This window comes from Cygnus olor, chromosome 2 (genome assembly GCF_009769625.2).
Source record: "Cygnus olor isolate bCygOlo1 chromosome 2, bCygOlo1.pri.v2, whole genome shotgun sequence".
NCBI lineage: Eukaryota > Metazoa > Chordata > Aves > Anseriformes > Anatidae > Cygnus > Cygnus olor.
Genome location: NC_049170.1, coordinates 7,421,057 through 7,447,808, shown reverse-complemented (window position 1 = coordinate 7,447,808; position 26,752 = coordinate 7,421,057). Strand labels below are relative to the sequence as shown.

At 40.5% G+C, this 26,752-nt stretch overlaps 1 protein-coding gene across 11 annotated transcripts in view; it reads left to right on the top strand.

The window, feature by feature from the left end:
* KMT2C (lysine methyltransferase 2C) overlaps positions 1-24,782 on the top strand; it is a 199,753-nt gene extending 174,971 nt beyond the window's left edge. For 6 of the 11 annotated variants that reach the window (XM_040546215.1, XM_040546217.1, XM_040546216.1 and 3 more), the window contains 19 exons: positions 1,283-1,515; positions 4,531-6,246; positions 7,837-8,049; positions 8,500-8,664; positions 9,922-10,063; positions 10,836-10,983; positions 11,767-11,945; positions 12,056-12,210; positions 12,394-12,646; positions 13,223-13,362; positions 14,871-14,975; positions 17,149-18,268; positions 19,256-19,392; positions 19,558-19,700; positions 19,966-20,134; positions 21,123-21,239; positions 21,943-22,016; positions 22,426-22,534; positions 22,787-24,782. In XM_040546215.1, the coding sequence (XP_040402149.1) occupies positions 1,283-1,515; positions 4,531-6,246; positions 7,837-8,049; positions 8,500-8,664; positions 9,922-10,063; positions 10,836-10,983; positions 11,767-11,945; positions 12,056-12,210; positions 12,394-12,646; positions 13,223-13,362; positions 14,871-14,975; positions 17,149-18,268; positions 19,256-19,392; positions 19,558-19,700; positions 19,966-20,134; positions 21,123-21,239; positions 21,943-22,016; positions 22,426-22,534; positions 22,787-22,879 (5,411 nt within the window). In that variant the 3' untranslated portion in view covers positions 22,880-24,782. The remainder of the gene's footprint in view (positions 1-1,282; positions 1,516-4,530; positions 6,247-7,836; positions 8,050-8,499; positions 8,665-9,921; positions 10,064-10,835; positions 10,984-11,766; positions 11,946-12,055; positions 12,211-12,393; positions 12,647-13,222; positions 13,363-14,870; positions 14,976-17,148; positions 18,269-19,255; positions 19,393-19,557; positions 19,701-19,965; positions 20,135-21,122; positions 21,240-21,942; positions 22,017-22,425; positions 22,535-22,786) is intronic. The other 5 variants (XM_040546212.1, XM_040546213.1, XM_040546210.1 and 2 more) reach the window with 5 other exon arrangements.
* Positions 24,783-26,752: the final 1,970 nt, after the last annotated feature.

The window sequence follows — 26,752 nt, the reverse complement described above, 5'->3', positions numbered from 1 at the left end:
AGCATTTCTCATTTGCAAAAAGAGTAATGTCACAGTTACAGTCTAAATGACAGTACGGTTATTTGTGGGGAGGAAAAGGCATTGGTACTGAAGGCACTGTGCTGAGAGCCAAGAGAAAGATATTTTTACAGAGAAGACAAGTTGTAAAAAGCTTGGTTTTTGGTGCGGTAATTTTCATACAGTAACTTTGAATTGTAGACTAGTTTGTATTTTAATTTATTCTATTGTAATTTATAATAAATGATTAGAAATATGTCATGTAGTCTAAATTATCAGACATTTCTAAAAACAAATCAACCTGCCCCACTACTTTCTTCATTCCTAATGATCTTTCAAGATTTCTTTCAAATGAAGTGAAGCTTAGGCCATCTGCGATTAGGAATGAGAGATCTGTTACACTTCAGTATATGAATTGGTATTTCTTTCCTTTGGACTCCTACCCCAGTTTCTATCATCTGTAGTGGCTGGGATTTGGTTTCGGATGAAAGAAATTAGTGTTTTATCCAATTTCTTTTTTACATCTACAGTGAAGTGAGTGTCTTTCTCTACTGGTGGAGGATGTCTCTCCACTCGCTTTTGTGTTTCAGCTCAGGTTAAATAGCTTCTACTTCTCCCTTACTAATTAGCTATCCCAATTTAGCAGTGTTCAAATTACCTTGCCTTCTTCATCATCCTAAAGTTGAGTACAGTGATTGTTGATTTTGAAATACGAGATAATATGTGGAACTGGAAACCTGTAAAGGCTTACCTTTCTTTCATTTCATGAATTTTTGATGTTTATGATCTTTTTCCTAGAAGTCATAACAAAAATAGATTTAAGTGTACAAAACTTGTGCAAGTATCAGAAATAACCAGACCATATTTCATGTAAATCTGTGTCTTTATTCCCTAATCTGTATTTCCCTGTACCCAAGGCCTTCCAGAGGCCTTCCACATCCCCACTTCTGTGACAGAGCAGGGAACCACCTGCAGGTTCTGCAGCTGTTTGCAAAGCTGCTTTTGCTTGCTGGCTAGCACGTATACTGACTGGATAGTGGTCTGGTGTGTCTGGAAATCAAGGGCTTAAGTTAAAACTGCTTTCTCAGTAAAGGCAGCAATTTGGATCTCATCTTTACTCAGATCACTCCAAGAGCTTAATGTCTCTTGAGATCTCAACTCATCTATCAAATTTGGCTGAACTTGACCAACAGTTTCGTAAGATAAGGGGGGAACCTGATTGTTAAGCTCCATCTCTATAAAGTACGCTGAGATCATGTCATACTTTATTTCCCTTGTCTCTTAGATGACTCACAAAGAAAGCAATATGAAGAATGGCTGCAAGAAACACAACAGCTTCTCCAAATGCAACAGAAGTACCTTGAGGAGCAAATTGGAGCACACAGAAAATCAAAAAAAGCACTCTCAGCAAAACAGCGTACAGCCAAGAAAGCTGGCCGTGAGTTCCCAGAAGAAGATGCAGAACAGCTTAAACATGTTACAGAGCAGCAAAGTATGGTCCAAAAACAGCTAGAACAGGTAATCATCGGGAAACAAAATGGTTCACCTTCAGACTAAGTTGTTCCACTGGTGTGACTCTTCTTTAAATCTGCTAAAACATGAATTGAAATGCTTAAATATAGCAGAGCTTATTTGAAAGGAGCCATTCCCTATTATAAGTTGTGTGTGTAACAGTGTTACTCTGGATCACCATTGACACTGGAGTTGTAGGAGAACATGCTACAGCAAAAATTACAACAAAAAGCTATTTTAGTGCTTCAGGAAGAAGAGAATTTTTTTAGCAGGATGATTTACGGTGAGTTCCTAGAGCCATGAAAAGCGCAAATGAAAGATGGAAATTGCAAAGGAAGAAAGTCTGAGCATGTAGGGTCTTGTTTCAGCATTGAATGAATTTTATAACTCTGGCTTTTTCAGATGTCCTTATGTAATCAGTAACTTGGTTATATGCCAGTTAAATGTTACTGTTTGAAAATCTCTCCTCATTATATCTTTAATGCTAGCCTAGTTTTATCATCTGTCTGGTTCTTAGACGCTAATCATCAGTACATTGTCTGTTACTGTATTGTAGAATAATAAAGGTCAAAGGGATATCTGGAGGTCATCTAGTTGAGTCTCCTGATCAGTGGAGGACTAGCTCCGTGGGTAGATTGGGTTACTCAAGGCCGTGTCACTCAAGTTTTGATAAGTCTCCAAAAGCAAAGATTTCCCAGCCTCTCTGGGCCCCTGTTCCAATGTGTAACCACTTTCACTGTTTTTTTTTTCTTTCTTTATATTCAGTTGGAATTTCACTTGCTGCATCTTGTAACTGTAATTATAGTATGCGAGATTAAAGTTAAGCCTGTGATTGCTTTGATAAATTTATGGTTTGGCCAACAGTATTAAATGCTGTGTTCCTCAAGACGTCATGTAGAAATTATCTGGCATGATGTTTCCTTACTGTATGGGTGGGGAATCTTTTTGTTGTCAGGAACAGATAGACCTGCCAAATACTTAAATGCTTTAGAATTATCTTTTATTAATATGAGGTAAAAAATTGGCAGCAGGCTGCTTGGAATGAAGTCCTAAGTTATATCTGACTCCCAGGTTCTTGCTCCTGTGTTGCCTCAAGAGAAAGTATGCATTGGATGGACTATTTGTTGGCTTGTCTTTTTGCTATGTGGAAGAGGGATGATGCAGATAATTATGTCTGTCATTTCTTCCTTTTTCTTTCTCTCCCTTCCACAATGAATGACAAGTGGAATAAACACAAAAATATCCACTTCAACCAATCTCTGTCGTACATACTTCAGTCTTGTCTTGCAGTGGAGTTACGTCAAAGTAACAGCTAATAATGATACTGCTGGCAGATTCATTTAGTGCCTTGCAATTAAGGTTCTTTTATTCTTCATTTTTAAACTTAAGTTTCATATGTGGCTGGAAAATGTCCTCTACTCGCATTCAAGCACTGGTTTAGACCAGTCATCCAGATCCTAAACGGCAGTTTCTTATATACCTGGATGGACCTTAAATAAATTTTTACTGAAGTGTGTTTTCGAGGACCTATTTGAAGCAATTTCTTACTCTTTCAAACCAGATCAAGTTCTTTTTCTGTAATCAATTTTCTGTCACTTTGTGAATAGGGAAAACTATATATGCATAGAGAAAAAAGCTCTCGAATGCTTGTGCTGGTCACAGGCACAGAGAAACTGGAGCTGACTCGGAGCAATGTGAGCTTATGTCTGACAGTTATTATATTAGCTCAGGCACGGAGCCATGCGGCCACAACCATATTGCTTCTATGGCCAGGGCAGTCTGACTGCTTTGGTGTGGCACCGTGCCTGTGCTAATAAGCTCTGCGTCGTTCTCCACCGCTCTGGTAGAGTCACTGGGTTGCTCTGTGCAGGTGCTGGTCCTGTGAGGTCTCATCCACTTCCAAGTACAGTCACGGGGCTCGTTGCCACTGCACATTCTGGGAGGGCATAGTGGTTTGGATGCCTCCTTGTTTAACCGTACTGAGCCAACACAGGGCTGTGTAACAGCTGAGAAGTCCTGGGGCACTGGGCTGTGCAATGCAGACGGATCCAGTTGGTGGCTTTATGCAGTGTCGCTGTTTGTCTGGCAGTACCAATGCCAAGCCAGATCTCATAAGTTATCTTGGACCTGAGATTGCTCTGTAAATGGCCCTTTGGGTGCATCTGTCCTGCATTCTGGAGTGTGTCCTGTAATATCTCTGTTGTCCTGAGCTTTCTAGTGTATCTATTGCACCAGATTAAGGGAATGCTTTCAAACATTTTTAATTATGTTACGGACTTTTCATATCAGTGCAAATAGCAAATGGAAGTTGCAGAAGTTGCAATCTAACAAACAAAAGAGACAGATTCCGTATGTTATAAACCAGTGGTTTACAAATCCTTTGATTTTCTTGGAGAGCTGTGTAGTTAGGTATCTATTTGTATTTCTGAAATACTCTCATCCTGGTGACGCTGTCATATCCTTTCATTGGCTTCTCCCGTTTGCCTTAAAAAATAAACTACTTAACTGTTAGTGTCCACATCCAGCGTATTCCCATCTTTAAATTAAAAATTCTCAAGCAGCAGTTGTCTTTTTCCTCTGCTGGGTGATGTTTGGGAATCGCTGTTTTCCTGCAAACTTTTTCTTTTCAGCTGTATTTTTAAAAAAAAAAAAGATGTGTGTATATCATCCATCTCACTGTTTCCTTCTTCCTGTCTGTTCCCAGCTATTGTTATTCTATATGTGGATGCTAAGATTTGTACAAGGATCGCTTTGTTTTTAGGTTCGTATGTTCTGTAGCACAGTGCAGTCTTGGTATGTAATTATAACTATTAGGCACTCTTACTTTTTCTAAAATTTTGGGGTGGATAGTATTCCTAATTAAATAATGAGTATTTAACCTTAGAAAGGGAGAGAAAATAAGACTATGCAGAAGTGCTATTTTCACATAAGCTTAATTTTCTACTGGTAAGTTGCATGTTTTATGGTACTTCATGTAGTCAGTACGTGTCAGAGATGAGTAATGACTTTTTAAATTTACAGATTCGAAAGCAGCAGAAGGAACATGCGGAACTAATTGAGGAATATCGAATCAAGCAGCAGCAGCAGCAGCAGCAGCAGTGTGGAATGGCACCCCACGCCATCATGCCAGGAGTCCAGGCTCAGCCCCCAATGGTTCCCGGAGGAACATCACCAGCGATGAATCAGCAAAACTTCCCCATGGTGGCACAACAGCTCCAGCATCAGCAGCATGCAGTGGTGATCCCGGGGCAGCCCAACCCAACCAGAATGCCAAATTTATCGGGATGGCAATCTGCAAATGCCCCTGCGAGTCATATTTCCATTAATCCAGCAAGGATGCAGCCTCCAATGACGCCGTTGCCAATTACTCCTGGTACACCAACTCCCGTGCCTGGTCCAAATGCAACTGCACAGTCAGGGCCGCCACCGAGGGTGGAGTTCGATGACAACAACCCTTTTAGTGAAAGTTTTCAAGAGCGGGAAAGAAAGGAGCGTTTACGAGAGCAACAGGAACGGCAGCGCATTCAGCTTATGCAGGAGGTAGATCGACAGAGGGCTTTGCAGCAGAGAATGGAACTAGAACAGCATGGTATGATAGGGTCTGAACTAAATAACAGAGCATCCTTATCGCAGATACCTTTCTTTAATTCTGATCTGCCTTGTGATTTCATACAAACTCCACGCCCTCTTCAGCAGTCTCCACAGCATCAGCAGCAACAAATGGGACAAATGCTGCAACAGGGTCCTGTGAACTCACCTCCCGCCACAAATTTCATGCAAAGCAGTGAGCGAAGGCCAGTGGGACCTACAACTTTTGGACCCGATGGATCTGCTGTTCCAGGCGGAGCCCCCAATTTCCATAACGTAAAACAAACTCATGGGAATCTTCCTGGGGCCACCTTCACACAGAACCAAGTCAGGCCTCCATTTGCTTCTTCTGTACCTTCATCTACAGTACCTTCATCTACAGCGCTCAGTGGTGGTGCCCCGTGTGGTTCGGACACTAGTGTGCCCCAGGCAACAAACTTCCCTGGATCAAGCCAGTCTCTCATACAGCTGTATTCTGACATAATTCCAGAAGAGAAAGGGAAAAAGAAAAGGACACGAAAAAAGAAAAAGGACGATGATGCTGAGTCAATAAAAGCCCCCTCAACTCCCCATTCAGACATTACTGCACCGTCAACTCCAACCATTTCTGATTCTACCTCCACCCCCACAGTTAACACCCCCAGCGAAATTCCACGTCATCAGGATGAGCAAGAGTCAGCGGAGTTAACAGGGCCATCAACATCAAATGCAGCAGAGAGCCAGACCTCTCCAGAGCTGGAAAGTAAGCTCCCCAGCAGCAGTTTGCCGCAGAAACAGCCAAGTGTAAGTACGGAGACTGAAAAGGATAAAGCAGACACATCTACCAGCATCCAAGAAGTTAAACTAGAAAAGGCAGAAACTGATCAATGCTCAGGTCAAGCTGAGCCTAAAACAGAAAATCAAAGCAGTGTTAAGGTGGAAGAAGATAAGGTCACATCACAGCCTGCCTCTTCAGCTCAGAGTCCAGCCCAGCCAACTAGCGTTCCAGCAGCAAAAGGGGAGTCAGGGAACGAATTGCTGAAACACCTGCTTAAAAACAAAAAATCCTCATCTCTTCTAAATCAGAAATCAGAGAACAGCTGTCGAACGGAAGATGAGACTGCTGGGGATAAGAAGTTAACAGAGAAGCAGAATCCAGCTGAAGGAGCGGTGAGCCTATTACTGCTTTGTTGTGCAATGATAACCAACAGTCAAAGGCTAGTTTGTGTCTTTACTGCAAGCATTTTCGAGAATGTGCAGGGAGGTAACCTACCTGCACAAGGGTGGAATAAACTGATGAAAGGATTTATTTACCTCTCTTCCTCTCTTTTCTCCCTGAGTAAATCATCTAGGTTACAAAAAGAGCACAATTTAATGACTTCACAGATGAGTGTATTCAGAAATCATTAAAATGCAAAAAACTTTTTTTTTTTTCCTGTGGGTAACCATCTTAAAACATGCCACATCCTAATATGTACTAATATTAAGGCACGATTTTACAGCATGACTCTTAATTACATCCTGGTATGTCCCTGTACAGTACACTATATGTTTGTATGTGGCTTTTTGTAACTCTCCTTTTGTCAGGTACAGGATGACCTGTGCACCTTTGCAGAGGTGTGGGGCTGGGCTTCATACACCTTCAGCTGCCCACCCGCAGTGTTCTTTGAATGAACCAAGCCCATACTCATTTTTTGCCAGTGAAAATCCTGTACTCTCTTTAATTTTAATGGATAGGATTTTTATCAAAAGCGTGAAATTGTTAAATCTCCTGAAATTGCTGGATTTTTTTTATACATAATATTTCTCCAATTACTTTTATTTTAATGGAAGGAAGTGTTAATTCTTTGTATTAATGGCATTATATGATTTAATAATTTATAAGGCTCTTAAAAACTAGAAAATGGCTTTCTGTACAGGTAGGGTATACTTGACACTTAGCATACTTTGTTGGCTATTTTATTGTGATCTTTAGTCTCGGCAGTTTTGTTTTATGACTCCCTAAACTCTTAAGTACATCCTTGAAATAAAACGTAAATACCTTCAAAATGAATACAAACTGATAAATGTAATTGTGAGCAGCAAGTAATTTAGGTAAGTGTTAAAGATCCATGGTTAAAACATACATGACAGGAATAGTTGTGAGAGTCCTTATGTTAGGGATTGTACAGAGCTGTTTAGAATAATAATTGCTAAAAAGAAATTAGACTTTCTCTTGGCATGACACCATCTGTTGCATTACCAAGTCCCATTCTGATTGTTTTTCCACAGTTATCCTTTTATATGAAGAATAGCTTTGCAAATTAGTACTAGAAGTATTTAATCAAATGGTACAGACCAGAACCATTTCACAATACTGTTTCTGTTCTAAACTCCAAAGACATTTGTATTACATTAACTTACACGCCTTTCTTCTGTAACCAAGTTTCTCTTTTATTATACTCTCATGAAAATCTCTAAGGCTGCGTGCGCATGTGACTTTATTTTAGTGGGTATTCAAAAGAATATGGTTCTGCTCTGTGAGTTTTAATGATGTTTTCAGACGTCAGTGGTGTTAATGGTAAGCCATAATTCTGCGCGCAGGGACAGTGCAGCAGTTACAGTTGCCAGCAAGACAGTAAAGTAAACAAACCATAAATTCAGTTTGTTATCAACGAGATATATTACTGTGCATGTTCTTTAGACTATTGTGCGATAAATTTGAATGAACTGTATATTAAAACGTCAAAAATTCTGCTTCTCTTTCTTTTTTTATACCAGCAAACTCCAGGAAACCAGATGCAAGGTGCATTTGGGTGTAGTAACAGCCAGCTTCAGAGAACAGATGTGGGACATGAAACCAAGAAACAGAGAAATAAGCGAACTCAGAGGACGGGGGAGAAGGCAGCTCCACGGTCCAAGAAAAGAAAAAAAGAGGAAGAAGAAAAACAAGCAATTTACCCTAACGCTGATACATTCATCCAGCTCAAGCAAGTAGGTATACAGAGACTGGGTAACTCATCAAGGAGCTTTAAAGAGAGGCTTTCTCATGGTGAAAATGAAGTGGTTAATGAAGTTGAATTTTGAGTACAGGGTGGAGAAAATTAAAACTTCACAAAACAAGGAAATTTAAAGGTTTGGTTTTATTTCTGTTTGGAATATCTACTGACTTGGCAGCATTCATTAGTCTCAAAGCCATGGAATTCCTGTCTGCTCTGGCAGCAGCTCTGGCTGAGCTGCCAGAGAGCTGGGCGTTGTGGCTCCGGTGGCCTGGGGACCATCTTCCTGAACAAGCAGAGGGGCCTATGTCTGAGGCAATTGCCTGAGTGGGTGAATTCCCTTAAAAAAAAGAATAAAAACCACTCTACTAATGATAGGATATCTGTGACGCTTTTATTTTGTAGTTAGACTCATTTCTAATGTTTTTCTTTAATTTTAATACAGCAGCTTTCTCTCCTGCCTTTGATGGAACCAATAATTGGAGTGAGCTTTGCACACTTTCTTCCTTATGGCAGTGGCCAGCTAAATGGTGGAAATCGACTTGTAGGAAGTTTTGGTAGCGCTACTCTTGATGGAGCTTCAGATTACTACTCCCAGCTCATTTACAAGGTACAGCTTTAATCTAGATATCCACTGTGGGCTCTCTGTGAGAAAAGTTCTCATTATTGCTGCTGGTTGGTTGTATTTTGTGCCCTTTATGAAACCAGAAGAAAACTCTCTTGTTATACTAGATGGGCTGTTCAGTGTTGAAACAGAGATTGTTTTACCCTCTGATAGTGGAAATCAGTTCTAGAAACAGTGGTAAACAAATTAAGTACAAGTATTCTATTTACAAATGGATGCTAAATAGTGAAAATTGTAATTACAGTTTTATGGAGCAGAAAAGGCTGAATTCCCAGTACTTTGCAAAGTCATTGAAAGCACTAAAGCATTTCTTAATGTGAATTAAATTGGAAATAGACTTTTTCTCATTTGTCCACTAAGCCCTAACTAAGAACTCTGAACAAAATAGACCATTTGTTGATAAGCTAATAACCCACGGAATTTAAAACTCAGTCTCTGAGATCAGAATAGCAATATTGGGATACAGCAAGACAGTGAACAAAGAGAATCAAACCTGATGCTCAGCTACCCTAATATAAAACTTCAGTAAATGATTAAAAAAGTGATATTTACTCCAGCCTTAAAAGACGTGTACTGAGCTGAGAACATGACCTCACAGATATGGTTGCTGTGGTCAAGAGTGATGATATTTATTTGCTTTGTATGCGTGACTGCCACAAGAACAGATGCTGAAGTTCTCATTTAATTTTTGTCTAAAATACGAGCAGTTTAGTAAGCTAGCGAGAAGTAGCTTGGAGTGTGAACTTGCTGAGTGTGCTTCTCCGTGGTAACTGCTTCAGTGGAAACTCATCCTGTACTAAATGTGAGGTAACTTCCTTTTTTTGTGAGAAAAGGGTAAGGTAACTCATTGATCGTGATGGAGGGTCACTGTGGTATAGTTCTCTCAATCTTAAGATCAGACCTTTGCTTAAACTGTAGGAACTTGTTGCGGATCCCAAGCAGTTCATAAAAGTGCTCTCTGTGCTTTTGTGTAAATACTTTAGCTATACTTTCTTTCTGTAATGTATACTCCTCATGCAAAGTATGCTTCTCTGATAGTATCATTGATAGAAGAAGAGGAAAGCATGTTTTTAACAGTGTATTCTATGTATGTGGTCACATATTTGAGAATTATCTATCAGTGTTTCAGTGCTACCTCTGGGTGTGAAAATAACTGAGTGGGTTACATTATCTAGTACTAGAACAAGGCAAGTTTTCACCCTGTGCTTCACAGCTAATTTACAGTTTTTTAATCTCCTACAGCAGAACAATCTGAGTAATCCTCCAACACCCCCAGCCTCTCTTCCGCCCACACCACCTCCTGTGGCATGCCAGAAGTTGGTAAATGGCTTTGCAACCACTGAAGAACTTGCTGGCAAGGCTGGTATGTTAGGAGGTCATGATGGTAAGATTAATACATATTGTTTCCATAATAAATGAGTCGAGTTTGTAGCAAGTCACAAAATAGATAATGGGGATGCTTTTTGGTTTTCTTTTATAAAAACAATATGGCTAGCCCCTCTTTAAAGATCGTAATCACTATTATCTAGTTTGATTTTACACCAGTATTAATATCAAATGATAAGGTTTTTCCTTTCCCTTTTGAAAACAAGTTGAGATCTAGAAGTACTCTAAAGAAATTAAAAAGAAAACTTCAAAATCAAATTTTTATGGCCACTACAAATTACTGATCAATTAGCTGAGTGAGCAGTCGCATTGAAAAGTGTCCTCAGCAGACTCTATATGTAGTTTATATGTGTTTCTAATGCTTGTAATTTGGTCAATTAAAATTGCTCTCTGTTAGGTAGAACTTCATACTGCCTTTTCTCGAGGACTGTTCAGTAATAAAATTCTTCTTTCCAGACATTTTTTCTTTTGTTGTTAAAAAGTTGTTGACTTCAAGTAAAACAAAAATACTCTTATATTGGCAGAAGGCACACTCAAAAGTGCCAAGCCTTTTTGCTGAAACCTAAAAATTTATTTATTTATTTATTTTTAAAGCATGGAGATTAATCATGAACAGTCAAAAATTTTTTCAACTACAAATGGATGAGAGCTGTGTTACCATCTGCTGTTAATACCTTGGTCGTATCTGGGAGCTGCCAGTACTTCAGAATGCAAATCAATAGGAAGGGCTGTATGGATGGTCTCATTGTGCTCTGTTTCTCTGATTTTAGTTACCAAAGCTCTGGGACCAAAGCAGTTCCAGTTACCTTTCAGACCACAAGACGATTTATTAGTAAGAGCAATGGCTCAGGGCCCTAAAACTGTGGATGTTCCTGCTTCGCTTCCAACACCACCTCACAACAATCAGGAGGAGTTAAGGTGGGTTTTCCCTGACATCTTTAAATAATGTATTTGGAACAAATTCTGCGAAGTCTCAGTAGGAGATGAGACTGTGGAGGTGTAAAGAAACAAAATCCATTGTGCGTGGCAGACAGTACAGAGAACATAGTAGGATTGTTTGTTCCAGTTAGCTCGTAGCATTCCATGTGTGAGCGAGCTGTGCAGTAAAAAAGGTGACTTTTGCCTTTGCTACACTCAGGATCCTCTTAAGTTACTAAGAACTCATTACCTTGCCCTATTAAAAGTGAAAGAAAACTTCACAAACTGATATTTTTCATGGAGCAACATGGTGATGACAGCAGTGTGGTGCAAGTGTCAGACGGCCTGAAAACTCCCCTGCTCTATTGAGTTTCGGTTGCTGTGTGAGACATGCTTGCTACAATATGAGAGTCTCCCTACAAAGATCTTGCCTTTTCTTGTCCTTTCACCTGCCTAACCAAATTTTGGTGTGTGAGAGAGGATGGACTTCTGAACTGAGTATTAAATACTGATTTTTACTCAGGTGGATGGAGCCATGGGGAACAGATAGTTCTGTAAAGAAGCCAGGGCATTGCTGGCACCTCTGTTTTTCTTTGTCTTTCCCAAGAACCCACTTTGTGCGGTGGAGTATTAGCCAGAATTAATGGCCTACCACATAATTCCATTTCATAACTAACAGAAAGAAGCAAGTTCATGATAATTCCCTGTCACAATTTATAACATTGGCTCACCAAAGGTTTTTTGACTGTTTCCAAAATAGCTTTTTTTTTGGTTTTGTTCCAGGGTTCAAGATCACTGTGAGGACAGGGACACTCCTGACAGCTTTGTTCCTTCTTCCTCTCCTGAAAGTGTGGTGGGAATGGAAATAAGTAGGTATCCCGACTTGTCAGTCGTAAAGGAGGAGAACCCAGAACCTGTACCATCTCCCATCATTCCCATCCTACCTAGCAGTACTGGAAAAGGTGAGACTGCAACAGAATGAATTAGAACTAGTCTTTCTTTTATTCTCTTTTATTTTTCTTTCATTCGTATGCATGTAGGATTAACCTAGGGTATTTTGTTTTATTTTCAGGTTCAGAAGCCAAAAGGAATTACATAAAGTCAGAACCCGGTTCTGGAGCATTACCTGGTTCTGGCTTCTTTGCCTCTCAGCTTGGTCCATCCCAGAATGGTCCTAAATCTGGCCTTATATCTGTAGCAATTACATTACATCCCACAGCTGCTGAGGTAAAAGGAAAAGCCAGTTAACTTCTGTTGTATTTTATATACATATTCTTCAAACAGTGGATCTGTAGGGGGCTATAGCATAGTAAAATTAAACAGCTGTTGTAATCTTCTGATAATTTGTGTTACTTCTGCCTTACTGCCTATCTGGTGAAAACAAAGCTGTGTTCTTATTATTGCTTTTAGAATATTAGTAACGTTGTGGCGGCCTTCTCCAACCTGCTGCACGTCCGAATTCCCAACAGTTACGAGGTTAGTAATGCTCCAGATGTCCCATCCTCCATGGCAGCGGCCAACAGTCACAGGGTGAACCCATCTATGGAGTACAGGCAGCACTTACTGCTTCAGGGTCCTCAGGCAGGGTCCATGGGACCTGCCAGGATCTCAGGGTCTTACGGACTGAAGCAACCCAACGTGCCATTTCCTGCAAGCAGCAATGGTAAGTGGGCATTTGTTCTTTTAAATCTGCAGTACCAGAATTCTAATTGAGTCAGTAGTAATGCATGCCAATTATATTCATGCTCTACAATTAGTTGTTTCTCATTCTAAATAATACTTTTCTCGTGTGATAAGGTCATGCAGACCTGCTCCTGATGCTAACAGTAACGTAACAGGTCTGATCCAGCTCTGACTTCCATTCTGTTACGCACTTCACTGTCAGTGAGATATTTCTTCCAGTAGTACCCAACATCAGTAATTTCATGGCTGGTCTGTTCTTAAATACATTGTTCTAGAAGGTTGTTACTCTGCTGGAAAATTTTATGCCAGTCTTTAAGTATGTATTTCTCTATTGTTTTAATTATTCATTTCATATACAATAATTTATTTTTGCCTTGTTCACACAGGTGCTTTTGCTCTGGTTTAAACAATTTCCCCATCAGGACCTGGTTTAAAGCTTGCCTTCCATCCCCTATCCAGGAAGATGCTACACCTCTAAGCCACTGAAGAATGCTGTGTCTTCTCATAAGTTTGATTTAGTCTGCTCTGGCTTCTAACAGAATTCTTTTTTTTCTAGGTCTAGCTGGCTATAAGGATCACAGTCAAAATATTGCAGAAAGCTCAGCACTGAGACCTCGATGGTGCTCTCATTGCAAAGTGGTAGTTCTTGGTAGTGGTGTGCGGAAGTCCTTCAAAGACCTGCCTTTTCATAAACAGGTACTGCAGTGGAAGTAAAGTTTCTTGCATGTAATGGTCAGTAAGCAAATGCAGGTAACAAAGACTGCTGCTTAATGTTCCAACTCACGCTGCTTCATAGTTTCTTTGTATTCTTCCTTTTCTGAGAGTCCTAATTCAGGATGGGACATTCAAGCACATTTGTAGTGCAAATAACAAATGTCAAAGTCGTTGTATAAAATGTATTTCAGTAAATTTCATGAAGGAGGTCCCATAAATGGTGGCCTCCGAAATTGTGCTGCTACTCTCCTTCCACAGCCACTGCAGGAACCTTAAATACTCAAATAGAGTCTATTTATAAGGCCACTCCACACTGTCATTTCATGGAATCATAGAATGGTTTGGGTTGGAGGGACCTTAAAGATCATCTAATTCCGTCATCTAATCATGGGCAGGGACCCCTCCCACCAGCCCAGGCTGCCTGTAGCCCCCTGTAGGTACTAGGAAGTTGCTATAAGGTCACCACGGAGCCTTCTCTTCTGCGGGCTGAGAGAGTTGGGGTTGTTCAGCCTGTCCTGATAGGAGAGGTGCTCCAGCCCCTTGATTACCTTCGTAGCCCTCCTCTGGACTCACTCCAACAGGTCCCTGTCCTTCTGGTGCTGGGGCCCCTGAGCTGAGCGCAGGCTCCAGGTGGGGTCTCACGAGAGCAGAGCAGAGGGGGACAATCCCCTCCCTGCCCTGCTGCCCACGCTGCTGTTGGTGCAGCCCAGGACACAGTTGGCTTTCTGGTCCTTCTCCTCGGGGCTGCTTTCAATCCATTCTCTGCCCAACCTGTATTTGTACTTAAAGTACTATAACAGCGAGAGTACTTTTACTCTTCCTGAGCAATAAGCAGTCTTCAGTCTTAATGTCTTGTATTTTATATTGTTTTTCGTGTAAACAGAATCCCAAGCTGCTCATTACGGTCATATGCAAATACAGAGTATTTGCACAGGGAACTGTCACTCAGTAAAAATGTACCATTGCTGTTTGTTTGAATAAGATTGAGATGATTATGCAACAAAGGTATAAAGTCAAAATTTATATATAAAATTAATGAGTTCATGTAGTCAGAAAAACACCGAATTCCCAGTAATGTTTTGCAGATGGATCAGTAGATAAAACAGTATGAACTGCCTTTGACTAGCCTAAAATGAGATGTTCTTTTGTCATCTAAAGATAAAAGAAAATGGATTTTTACTTTGCACGTGTGCCTGTGGAGCAGATGGGTGCATGGTATTAGAAAGCTTTATTTTGATCGTTAAACTTCTGTTAAAGGCAGAAAAGTAGATTTCTGTGAAGAAATGCTGAAGAACAGGGTTGTAGGTGGTGTTATCTGTCAAATAATCAAGTATTTTTATATCACAGTAGCACTTGCTACTTCCCAAATGTTCTACAAATAAAGAGGTAGACAGTTTCTAGCCAGATTGGAAGACTCGTTTCATTGCACTTAGTATGTGAAGAATGGTATTAAAATGCACTTCTGATAATCTTCCATGTTTGATCCCCAGGATTCCCAAGAAGGGCCTGATAAAATGAAGGACGTTGTATTCTGTAGCAACAACTGCTTTGTTCTTTATTCAGCAGCTGTGCAGGCAAAAAACTCTGAGAACAAAGTAAGTATCAAATGCTGGTAAATGCTAGCGAGCAGAGATTACTGCAGCTATTTTTTGAAAAACAGAAATGGGGCGGGGAATCAGACACTGAAATTCTGAACCATCAGTGTGAAATAACATTCATATTTGCAGAGCCTTCTGTCTAACAGAGTTGCAGGTCAGAACACTAGCCATCTTGTGCTGTCCTCGCAGGCTTTGAAGATGCAATCTCAGAAAAGTAGTCTATGGGTTAAAGTTGTCTGGGCATTGTTAGAAACCACACATACCTCTTTAAGAGTTATTTTCTGTGTTTTGATTTGGCTTATGTACAGTAAAAGTCTTACACCTATGCAAACAACTGAATGGCAAGTTTGCAAAAACATCTGTATTTTCTTAATGCAACTGAAAAAATAATCTTCTTCAGTTACTTTACTTGGGTGAAGTTGCCATTTTAAAGCATTAATTACCAACACAATAATAAAGAAAAAATAATAAAGAAATTATTAATAATAATAAATAAATTATATATTTATATATAATTATATTTATTATATTATATATTATTATACAGTATATTATATATTATTTATTATTATTAAAATTTAATAATTAAAATTTAAAAATCAAATTAAAATTTAATAATTAAACTATAATTTATTATTTATTATTATATGTTATATATTATGTTATTGTATATTATATTTATATATATTATATATTATAATAAATAAATAATAAAAATAATAAAAATAATAATTTAATAATAATCAATAATAAAGAAAAAAATAAAGAGTCTGCTGACTGACAGTGACAAGGAAAATTAGCTTGTAATTATTGGAAAACTAGTTTCTTAAAAACTTGTTTAACTTAAATTGAACTTAGGCCATGGATTTTTCCCAGGTGGGGGATAGGATGAATGTCCAAAATAGGATGCTTAAGTTCTCTACCTGCCAACGCTATTAGGGATATACACCAACTTGGAGACACTCAGCACTTTTGCACAGGGCCTTGTTTCTTGCTATGCCTGGGTGCTTTCAGCTTCGAATGAATATAATGGGTTAAATCTGTAAGGTTGAAGGTGGTGCCACTGTGAGGTTAGTAGGCCTTTGAGTACATTCTCAAATTATGCTTAATAATAACGTACTGAAATCTTACAAGAACACTTACATTTATCCATTTAATCATTTAAATGAAATAGTCTTCACTCAGGACTAAATAATCGTGATGTTTATTTTCTCATAGATAAAAACGTTCAAGTACTTTTAACTAGCTTGGTTTCTACTTTTGGGTAGTTCAAACCCACATTTTTTCCTAAACCAGTGGACAGAATGGGCAACATGCTTCAAGCATTACCTAATTAGTGACTTCTCACATAGTCATATGCTTACTGTAGAATATGCCGCCTTCCTTCAGATGCATCTAAATTATTTTTTCAAAAGAAACAACAAAATACTGGATAAGGAGATAAAAATGTTTACGTCCACGTGCTTGGACAAGTGTGTCGCCACATACATAATTAAGTTAATTACATGTCACATTCAGACTCTTAATCCTTTCATTTATTCTTTCAAGATTAATCACACAAACCACATTAGGCACTTTTAATTTAAACTTCCCTTGTTCTTGTTCTCCTTTTTTTTTAATAAATCTCTGTAGGTTTAATTCTTGTTTACTGTAACCGAATAGTTAAGACCTCAAGGTATATGACTAATGCAGAGCTGTACAGGAATTTCCTTGTCACTTGTTTCCAGGAAAAATATGTGGCATTAATTCCCAGTCTTCCCCTTCTAGCAAGTAACAAGTTTCTTGTTCTTTGAATTAATTCTGTGACCCATATTTTCGGTTATTTTGTGTCATAACAGAACTCTGAAAATACCTAAAATGTAAATCCCTCAATTACCTCTAGAGCATTTGAGTAGTGTTTCATTCAAAAGCTGTACGCAGGATTATTTGCTTTTCCTGGGAAGTTTTAAAGGATGCTGTGTTCTGGGTTAACTGGGGGAGCTTCAGTGCTCTGTATCCCAGCACAAGCTGGGATAAAACAGGTGAAGGTAATTTCCATCTTTCTCTGTCGCTGCATCACGATTTTAGGCATTCAGAGTAGCCTCTTCAGTTCAGTTCTGACCTGAAAGTTTTCAAGACACGCGTAATGGTTTGGGATTTTTTTCTTAAGAGTTTTCTGTTGTTTTACCAGGAGTCGGTTCCATCTTTGCCGCACTCACCGATGAAGGAGAGGCCACCCAAAGCATTCCATCAGTACAGCAACAACATCTCCACCTTGGATGTCCATTGTCTGCCTCAGTTGCAGGAAAAAGCGTCTCCACCATCGTCACCCCCAATCATGTTCCCCCCTGCATTCGAAGCAGCCAAGGTAGAGGCGAAACCGGACGAGCTTAAGGTAACGGTGAAACTAAAACCTAGGTTAAAAGCAATACACAGTAGTCTTGATGACTGTCGGCCTCCAAGTAAGAAATGGAAAGGAATGAAGTGGAAGAAATGGAGCATTCAGATTGTGATTCCTAAAGGATCATTCAAACCTCCTTGTGAAGAAGAAATAGATGAATTTCTCAAAAAGTTGGGCACAACCCTTAAACCAGATCCTGTGCTTAAAGACTACAGAAAATGTTGCTTCTGTCACGAGGAAGGTGATGGATTAACTGATGGACCAGCAAGGCTTCTGAACCTGGATTTAGACCTTTGGGTCCATTTGAACTGTGCTCTTTGGTCTACAGAAGTCTACGAGACACAAGCTGGTGCCTTAATAAACGTGGAACTAGCACTGCGGAGAGGCTTGCAGATGAAATGCATGTTCTGTCACAAAATGGGTGCCACCAGCGGTTGTCACAGGTTAAGGTGCACCAATATTTATCACTTTACCTGTGCCATTAAAGCACAATGCATGTTTTTTAAAGACAAGACCATGCTTTGCCCCATGCACAAACCAAAGGGAACTCATGAGCAAGAACTCAGTTACTTTGCAGTCTTCAGGAGGGTCTACGTGCAGCGCGACGAGGTGCGGCAGATCGCTAGCATCGTGCAGCGAGGAGAACGCGACCACACTTTCCGTGTGGGGAGCCTGATTTTCCACGCCGTTGGTCAGCTGCTGCCGCAGCAGATGCAGGCGTTTCACTCCTCGAAAGCGCTCTTCCCTGTGGGCTATGAGGCCAGCAGGTTGTACTGGAGCATGAGATACGCTAACAGGCGCTGTCGCTATCTCTGTTCGATCGAGGAGAAGGACGGGCTTCCATTGTTTGTCATCAAGGTTGTGGAGCAAGGCCACGAAGATCTGGTTCTCATGGACACAACACCAAAAGGTAAGTTTTGTCAACAAAGGTGATGACTTTTGTGGTCTGCAGTTTGTTACTAATGGTACTTATCACGTGTGATAAATGTTTCAAACCAATTTTGCAGACACTGCTCTAATTCAGACATTGCAATGTTAGAGGGAGCTTCTGGGATCCATTTTTAATTTAACACTCTAAAGACTGAGGACACCTCTGAAGCCATATAGGCTGCAAATAAGAGACGATTTGTTACGGGTTCAGCTGAGGTTAAAATTCAATAGTAAGAACGTTAGTACAAGTTTTCTTTCCTGAAAAATGACTTTGTTTAAATATGATATTGCTACACACTTGTCTTCAAATCAGTCGTGCTGAGGTTTATATGCAGTAAAAGGACAGCGAGGTTCCCAAGTTGTTCTTAGGACTGGGAGCACTGACTCTGCTGCGTGAGGAACAGCACGTTAGAGGATAAACGTATGGCAGGTCTTGGGAACCTGCAATGCTTTGGGTTTTAACCACTTTGTGCTGTGGGTGCTGATACGCCTGGCCCTGCTCTATGCAGGTAAACCTCAGCAGAATGTTCCCCACACAGCTGAGTGCTGACTGTAATCCATTTATGGAAAAAGGACACATAGGTAACTTTTTAGCAACCTCGTGCAGGGTTTCTAAGGAGAATCTCTTCTGTAACTTCAGAAAGCCCCCTGGTTCCCTGGAGAGAAATGTTTATTGCTGTCAGAGAACCGAAGGTTTCCATGCTACGAATACTAAACGCTCCCTTCCTGAGAAGCAAGGAAGGGTACCGCAGAAGTATTATGCTGCTTTGGAATTCGTTCAAGACAAAATAGTATCTCATCAGATCATTCCCCATTTCCCTTTTGAAACGCTGGCCTTGACAGCAACAAAACACCTTTGCAGAATGAGTTTCTGGTTCCTGCTATCTTCAGGCGTTAGTTTTAAAACCAGTACAGTGGACTTTTAATTTTTTTGATCCATGTAATTCTTTCCCGTATGGTTGTGTAGGTGTGTGGGATAAAATCTTGGAGCCTGTTGCTTCTGTTAGAAAAGAGTCTGAAATGCTCCAGCTGTTTCCTGGCTACTTGAAGGGTGAAGACCTCTTTGGTTTGACAGTCTCTGCGGTGGCAAGGATTGCCGAATCGGTGAGTCTTCACCATCACAGCTCTTGCTGGATCACCCAGAATTGTTGGCTGTCTCATACACACATGAGAAAGGGAGCAGGAGGAAGTGTGGATAATGAAACATCTCATTACGTGCTGTGAACTGATAATTACTTGGCTTTTCTTTTTGTGTCTGTTCTTTTGCAGCTTCCAGGGGTTGAGGCCTGTGAGAATTACACTTTCCGCTATGGCCGAAACCCCTTAATGGAACTTCCTCTTGCTATCAACCCCACGGGCTGTGCCCGTGCCGAGCCTAAAATGAGTACCCATGTCAAGAGGTTTGTGTTAAGGTATTTTGTTTTAATTTCACATAGTACAGCCCAGGGTTTATAGGCTGCTTAGGGTTATTTGTGCTTTCGTCTGCTGCTTACAAACCCTGTCGTCTTTGGCTGTGTATGTGCATGCCCAAATCAACGGGATTGCTGTGTCGTCTATGCTAGCTGGCTTTAAGTGTGTGTGCGTCTAAAAGAATTTTTTAATTGGCTTTGTGGCTGTTTTCGGAGAAATCTTCAGTTTGTTTTGTATTTTTTCCTGTTATATGCCCAATTCCTACAGGCCTCACACCTTGAATAGCACCAGCACATCGAAGTCATTTCAGAGCACAGTTACAGGAGAACTGAATGCGCCTTACAGTAAGCAGTTCGTCCATTCCAAGTCCTCTCAGTACCGAAAAATGAAAACTGAATGGAAGTCCAATGTGTATCTGGCTCGCTCTCGCATTCAGGTCAGTTCTCATCGGAGGAAATTCTTACACCAATTTGTATTTAGACTTTGTATTTTTATATACATATATTTTACATACATATTTTTCATTTATTTTAATATAAATAATTTTAATATAAATAATTTATATTTTAATCTAATTGGATGTATTTATATAAATAATTATTATATAATTATTTTTATATTTGTTTTATATTAAAAATGTAACAAAACAATCGCAATATTACTTCAAGTCTGTACCAAAATTTGGCGATTTGTACGTGGCAAATCACTTCATAAGACTCTCAAGCACTATTTCTTAATAATTATTGTAAATACCTTAAAAAATAATTTGTTACTGTCATCTAGAAAAATGCATTACTTCCTTTCAAGGTGGTTTTGTCCATATTTCTCAAAAAGATAGTAAAAATGAATACATGAATATGCAGTAGAAGCATGACATACCCAGACCAAGCTGAGTAAAGTGGTATGAAACAGCACAGAGAGTTCAACACTTGACTGCATTCATAAATGGGTTTCTTACGATTTCCATGTAATTGTTTGTGGTTTTGCTCCACAGACTATTGTGCAAAAAGTTCATTATATCTGTGTGTGAACATGGTTGTTGTTTGTTTTAGGTTGGACTTAACTGTGCTATTGTGTTCCTCTTATGTTTCTCCGTTCTTGTGAGGCGCCTACTTTATTTTTCAGTGAATTTGTAATCTCCACACAATCAGTCATAAGGTATAAGAGGTATAAGAGAAGCCTGCTTTCTCACCTAGACAGGAGCCAAGTATGTTCTATTGCATCTTAAATTTTTTCTGTAAACCTGAGTTTTTCATCCGGACTGTTACAACATGAGTTGCTTTTCTTTGCTATTTTATTCTTTCCGGTTAGTTTTAAATTTCTTTCACGTGATTTTCTGCAGGAATGGTTTTGGGGCATGGTGAGGAATGCAGTGTAAATGTAAATTTATTATGAAATTCTAAATCACTATGTGTTTTTTGTAGGGCCTGGGCTTGTATGCTGCTAGAGACATTGAAAAGCACACTATGGTCATTGAATATATCGGAACTATTATCCGCAATGAGGTAGCAAACAGGAAAGAGAAGCTTTATGAATCTCAGGTACGGGCTGGTGTTTGTTCACTGTTTCTTTCCCCTTCCCCATTCCATCATTCATATCGCAAGACAAATGCTCGCTGTTTGTTGGATGAATTTGTGGATCATGAAGAGATGTGAGACGTGGCTGCAGCAGGTAACAGGAGTCAGGTCCCCTCAGTTCTGTGTGCTGCTGTGCTCTAAATGCAGTAGGCTAGAAGTACAGCCACAGGAGGCTACAGTTTTCTTATCAAAGGACCCCAGAGTACTTAAATGTTTAATAAACCTTGCAGCACCCTAGCCAGGCAGGTAATGCATATTCTCATTCCTGGAGGAAAAAGAAAAAGCTTTTAGAGAGATGTCAGGACCTCAATTTTTAATGAGAACTTTAAATTTAAAGCAATTTCCTTTGAGTAACGTAGCAGTATTGTAACAGTTGATACACGTTTGCAAAGCACTTGAAGAAACCCGAGCTATTAGTACACTGTTGGGAGGGAAATACTAATTTGACAGATGCGTGTTGATGACCCATACAATACCTCAAAAATCAGTGAGGTTAATGGTAGCATGCAACTGTCAGATGAGGTGTGTGCATCACCACTCTGTCCCCAGCGAGCCAGTGGGTGTCTGACCATGTTTACGGAGCACTTGGAGATAACCCACGTTGCTGCTTTCTTTTAATCATCGACAATTATTTAAAATCTACTTTTTTCTCAATTCTTCTTTCCAGAATCGCGGGGTGTACATGTTCCGCATTGACAATGACCACGTCATCGATGCTACCTTGACAGGAGGTCCTGCAAGGTGGGTGGCTCTGGAGAGATCCCTGGCCTCGTTCTGGAGAGCTGTCCCTGTCCCCTTCCTTGGGGGCCGCTTGCTGAGGGACTCAAGTTTGTGCTTTTCTCAATGGCCTCTACTCTGCAGGCTGGCACGTTCAGTCTTTAGACCATCCCACTGAAATAATGTCGTCTTTTTCATTAGCTTTACTCATCTTTGATTGTATTTCATGGCAGCTGTGAAGAAAGTGGATTTTTTTTAACATTTTATTTTTTTTTGGCATTTTCTAGGTAAAGAAACAAGTACAGAGTAATATAATTTTATCTGGAAAGTCAATGCACCCCTGAAGCTAAGGTCATTCTAAGGTTTGGTTTAGATTTGTCTCAAACGATGCATTTTCTTAAAAGGTTACCTTTTTCAAACTCTGTTTTTGTAGGTATATCAACCATTCGTGTGCCCCTAACTGCGTGGCTGAGGTGGTAACTTTTGAGAGAGGACACAAAATCATTATTAGCTCCAGCAGGAGAATTCAGAAAGGGGAGGAGGTAGGGCTGTCTCCTTTGTTTTTACATCACTGTTGCCACTTATGTCCATTTCTAGATATCTACCCAATTCCTACAGCCACTAGCACCAATTGTTTATGCTGTGGTGGGGAAGACTGACATTTCCCTTCCCCTTTTCCATGTTAAATCTTGCCAGTTCCTACAGGTGCAATGTTTGATGCATTTAAACTGTAGGTACAAGGGAAGATGTAGTAAATCCATTTTTTGTAACCTCTCTCCTGCATCTTTTTCCAGCTTTGCTATGACTATAAGTTTGATTTTGAAGATGACCAGCACAAGATTCCATGTCACTGTGGAGCTGTAAACTGCCGAAAATGGATGAACTAGAATGCATTCCTTGCTGTCTTTTGAGGGTTGCTTGTCCCTAGGAAGAAGTGATTCACATTTTGATTTTGTCGACATAAAATTGTTGCCTTTTTGAAGGGAAGAAAAAATCACTTCTGGAAGTACACATTTCCACTCAAGTATTTAAAAAAGAAAAAAAAAAGAAGAAAAAAAAAAAGGAAAAACAAGCACCAGAAGCAAGCCGGCAAAATCTGAAGCTAACTTTCCAGACACGTGGAGGTTAAACTGAATTAACAGAATGGTCCAGCACTTTTGTTTTTGAGCTCACTAAGGAGAAACTGTTGAACTTGGGCAAAGAACTGATGGCTGACCTGCGGAGGTGCAGGTGGGCATATATGAATGTAAGACTGAAATCACCAGCGAAAGGGAGAAGTCCAAAGTGCTGGCCACAGCCTTATTTGATAAAGGGGCAGGCCCTCTAATTAAAGAAAAATTTTAAATAAAAGTAGACACCACTGAACAAGGAATGTACTGAAACGACTTCCTTAGGGATAGAGCTAAGGGAAAAATAACTTGCACTAAAATACATTTAAATACTTGATTCCATGAGTCAGTTTATTGTAGTTTTTGATTTCTGTAAAATAAGAGAACCTTTTTGTATTTATTATTGAATAAGTGAATGAAGCTATTTTTAAAAAGAAAGTTAGAAGAAAGCCAAGCTGCTGCTGTTACCTGCAGAACTAACAAACTCTGTTACTTTGTACAAAAGTGTAAATATTTTGAGAAAAAAAAAATACAGTATAAAAATAGTTATTGACCAAATGCTACCAGACTCTGCAGCAGTTCGGGTGCTTATTATAAAATGTCAATAGGGATGTTACAATATGATCTCATGTATTAACAGACATGTGATTACAATTACGGAATAACCAAAATCTCAATTTAAAGAGAGAGGGTTTTTTATGTTTCAAGCAGTCTCAACTGTGGTCTGTTAGAATTTTTTTAAGTAAACCTTAAGCCTGGTACAGGGCGTGTATATTACCAATAAGACTTTTGTAGATGTTTGGGTAATTTAGATTAATTTTATTTGTATTATATTGTTGCATCCCTATTTCTTAAGTCAGGTTTTTTGTGCTTAAAATTTGTGATAACTGTGAATAACTGCTAAAACCACCCAAAATAGAGGCTGAACATCGTTTTTTCTTCAGCAAAAGTAGTCAAGATTAGGTGACTGTTCAGCCTACATTAAATCATGTAAACAGCATAGAATCATGTAGTTGGAGCTTAAGTCTGATATGATAGCCTTCTTAAAAGGAAAACAAGGAAAAAAATTAGATGTAATGTGCTTGCAGCTGCAGGACGCTGGCAATAGGGTTTTGGAAAATGTAATTTAAAGATGTGTTTGTATGGATTGTTTTTGTTTACATTTCTTTAAAAAAAATAAACACTGTTTTGTGTTTGCTTGTAGAAATTTAATCAGCATTTTGAACCAGGTTAGCTTTTTATTTTGTACTTAAAATTCTGGTACTGACACTTCACAGACTAAATATAAAAAAAAAAATGAAGTTTTTTTTTTTGTGTGCACAATTAAAGTGGACTGTAAACTGTTGGTATATTCAGTAATACAGTTCTGAACTTGTAATGTATATGGCATGATGTATTTTTATCTTACAGAATAAATCAATTGTATATATTTTTCTCTTGATAAATAGCTGTATGAAATTGTTTCTTGAATATTTTTCTTCTCTTGTACAATATTCCAACATCCTACCAGTATTTGTCCTACAGTTTTTTCTGTTCTGTATAATAGTATCTAATGTTGGCAAAAAAACAAAAACAACACAAAAAAAAAAGAATTTTTTGAAGTATACAGAGTGTTATGGGTTTTGGAATTTGTGGAAACAGATTTAGAAGATCAGCATTTACAAATAAAAATATTTTACATCTATAAATTATTACCCTCCTGTTTTCATTCGGGGTGTCTGCCTTCTAGTTTTTTCTGGATCTCGGTGTCTGTTTCCAGCAGCGAGAAGCAGCGGCGAATGCGGTGGGTGCGTGGTGTTCCCCTGCTCTCCCACGCTCCCTGCACCTTCGGTTTTACTCTGCGATGCCACGTCCCTGGAGGCAGTGGAAGCGATGCCATTCCCTTGTGTTCGGCTTCTCCTCCTTCGTCCTCTGAGCTGGAGCTGGTCGCAAGCAGCCCGAGTGGTGTCCTGCTCGTCCTGCCCAGCCGAATCCCTGTCAGCTGTTGGCGGTCACTCAGCTATAGGAAGAAAACTAAATTCCACCCGGTCACAGGCAACGCATGCAGCGACCACGTAACTGAGTGGGGCCGGGTGGTCGTAGAAAGGCGCATCACCAAAATCTGACCAAGGGAGGCCGGTGACTGACCAAGAGCTGGCTTTGGCCAGCAGCAACCTTTCACTGCAGAGACACTGCACCCCAAAGCGCTGCTGGGGCGCCTCGTTCCTGAAACCACCCCTTTGCCTTGGGCCTTGCAGCAGTGCAGTGGGCGACAGGAGCCCTTCGTGGGCAGCTTCAGCTCCCCCCCCCCCCCCCCAGCTCTGGCCGTGGCTCCAGGCCCTTGCGCTCAACACAAGTGTGGGGATGGGTCATGTCACCTGCACGCAGCATCTGGCTTTGCACGTGGTAGAAGAGCAGCCACAAGCCACTTGGAGGAACGAGGGGTACCTGGCCTTCAAAGGGAAAGGCTAAAAATGTTTTATGTAGCTAATAAGCGTGGGGTTAAAAATAAGTCATACTTCTAGCAAGAGGGAGGCAGAAGATTTATATTAAGCTGCAAACCAGCTGCAGCTCAGCGGCTGATCAAGGTACAGACTCATCTGTTACTGCAGGCCTGAAGACCACGTGCGCTGAGCTGGTTCTGAGAGCAGCCCCCACCTTGCCTCACAGAGCAGCAAAAGGTCAAAAAGTCACTGTGACACTAGATCCGGACCATAAATAAATAAAACATCTGTTGTGCCCGACTGAGGTTTGACTTTGGTTCTTTTTTTTTTTTTTTTTTTTTTTTTAAACAGCACAGAAAAAGGACAGAGCCAGGCTAGTGCACAGCCAATCTGACAGCAAAAAAAAAGGACACAGGCTGCAGGAAAAGCTGCCCTGCAGCTGGGAGCCGCTGTAGCAGCACGGACATCGCCCAGGTCCCCATGGAAACAGGCATCTGTGCAACGAGAGGCCTCGCTCTGTCCTGCACAAACCCACCTGGAGCTGTCGGTGCTTGGGTGCGGCCCTCGCTCCCAGGGCTCAGCTGGAGGCCACCTGCACCAGGAGCCGCCTCGAGACTCCAGGCTCTGCTGCGAGGGCCCCAGGGACTTGGTGAGAGGCACAGTCCAGGCCTGAAATGCATCCACTGTGGGGCTGGGGTTGCTTTCAGGGGCATTTCTGGGTAGGAAGGAGCTGGCTGGCATCTGACTTACATTACAGTGATTTATCTGCAGGAAAATCCACTTGAGCCGATTGTTGAGGTTTATTACTAAAGGCTGGGTACCTGCTTCCTCCCTGCGCTGGGACTCGGCTTCTGCTCCTGCTGAACGAGGCAAAAAGCTGCACAGCAGCAAGGGACTGCTCTTACCTGCTCGTTGTCTCTCTCTTGCACGTCTTCTCCCCTCGTGGCTGCCCGCTGAAGGACCCAATGCAATTTGTCCCAGGTGACTCCGTCCTCTCCGCAGGAAGGCTTGGTCTGTAATTACTCCAACATTGTCATTACTTGCCTCCCGCTGCCCAAATGTCAGTAACAGGATGCCAGAGCATTTGTGTGCCTGGAAAACGTTTCTGCTGCCCGAGTTAAAGGGCGAGGCTTTGTCAGCGCTGCTGACATTTGAACTGTGTGCTTCCCGGGGAAGGCAGGCGGCTCTGGCACGATGGATAAGGCCACATGCTAAGAAAAAAAAAAAT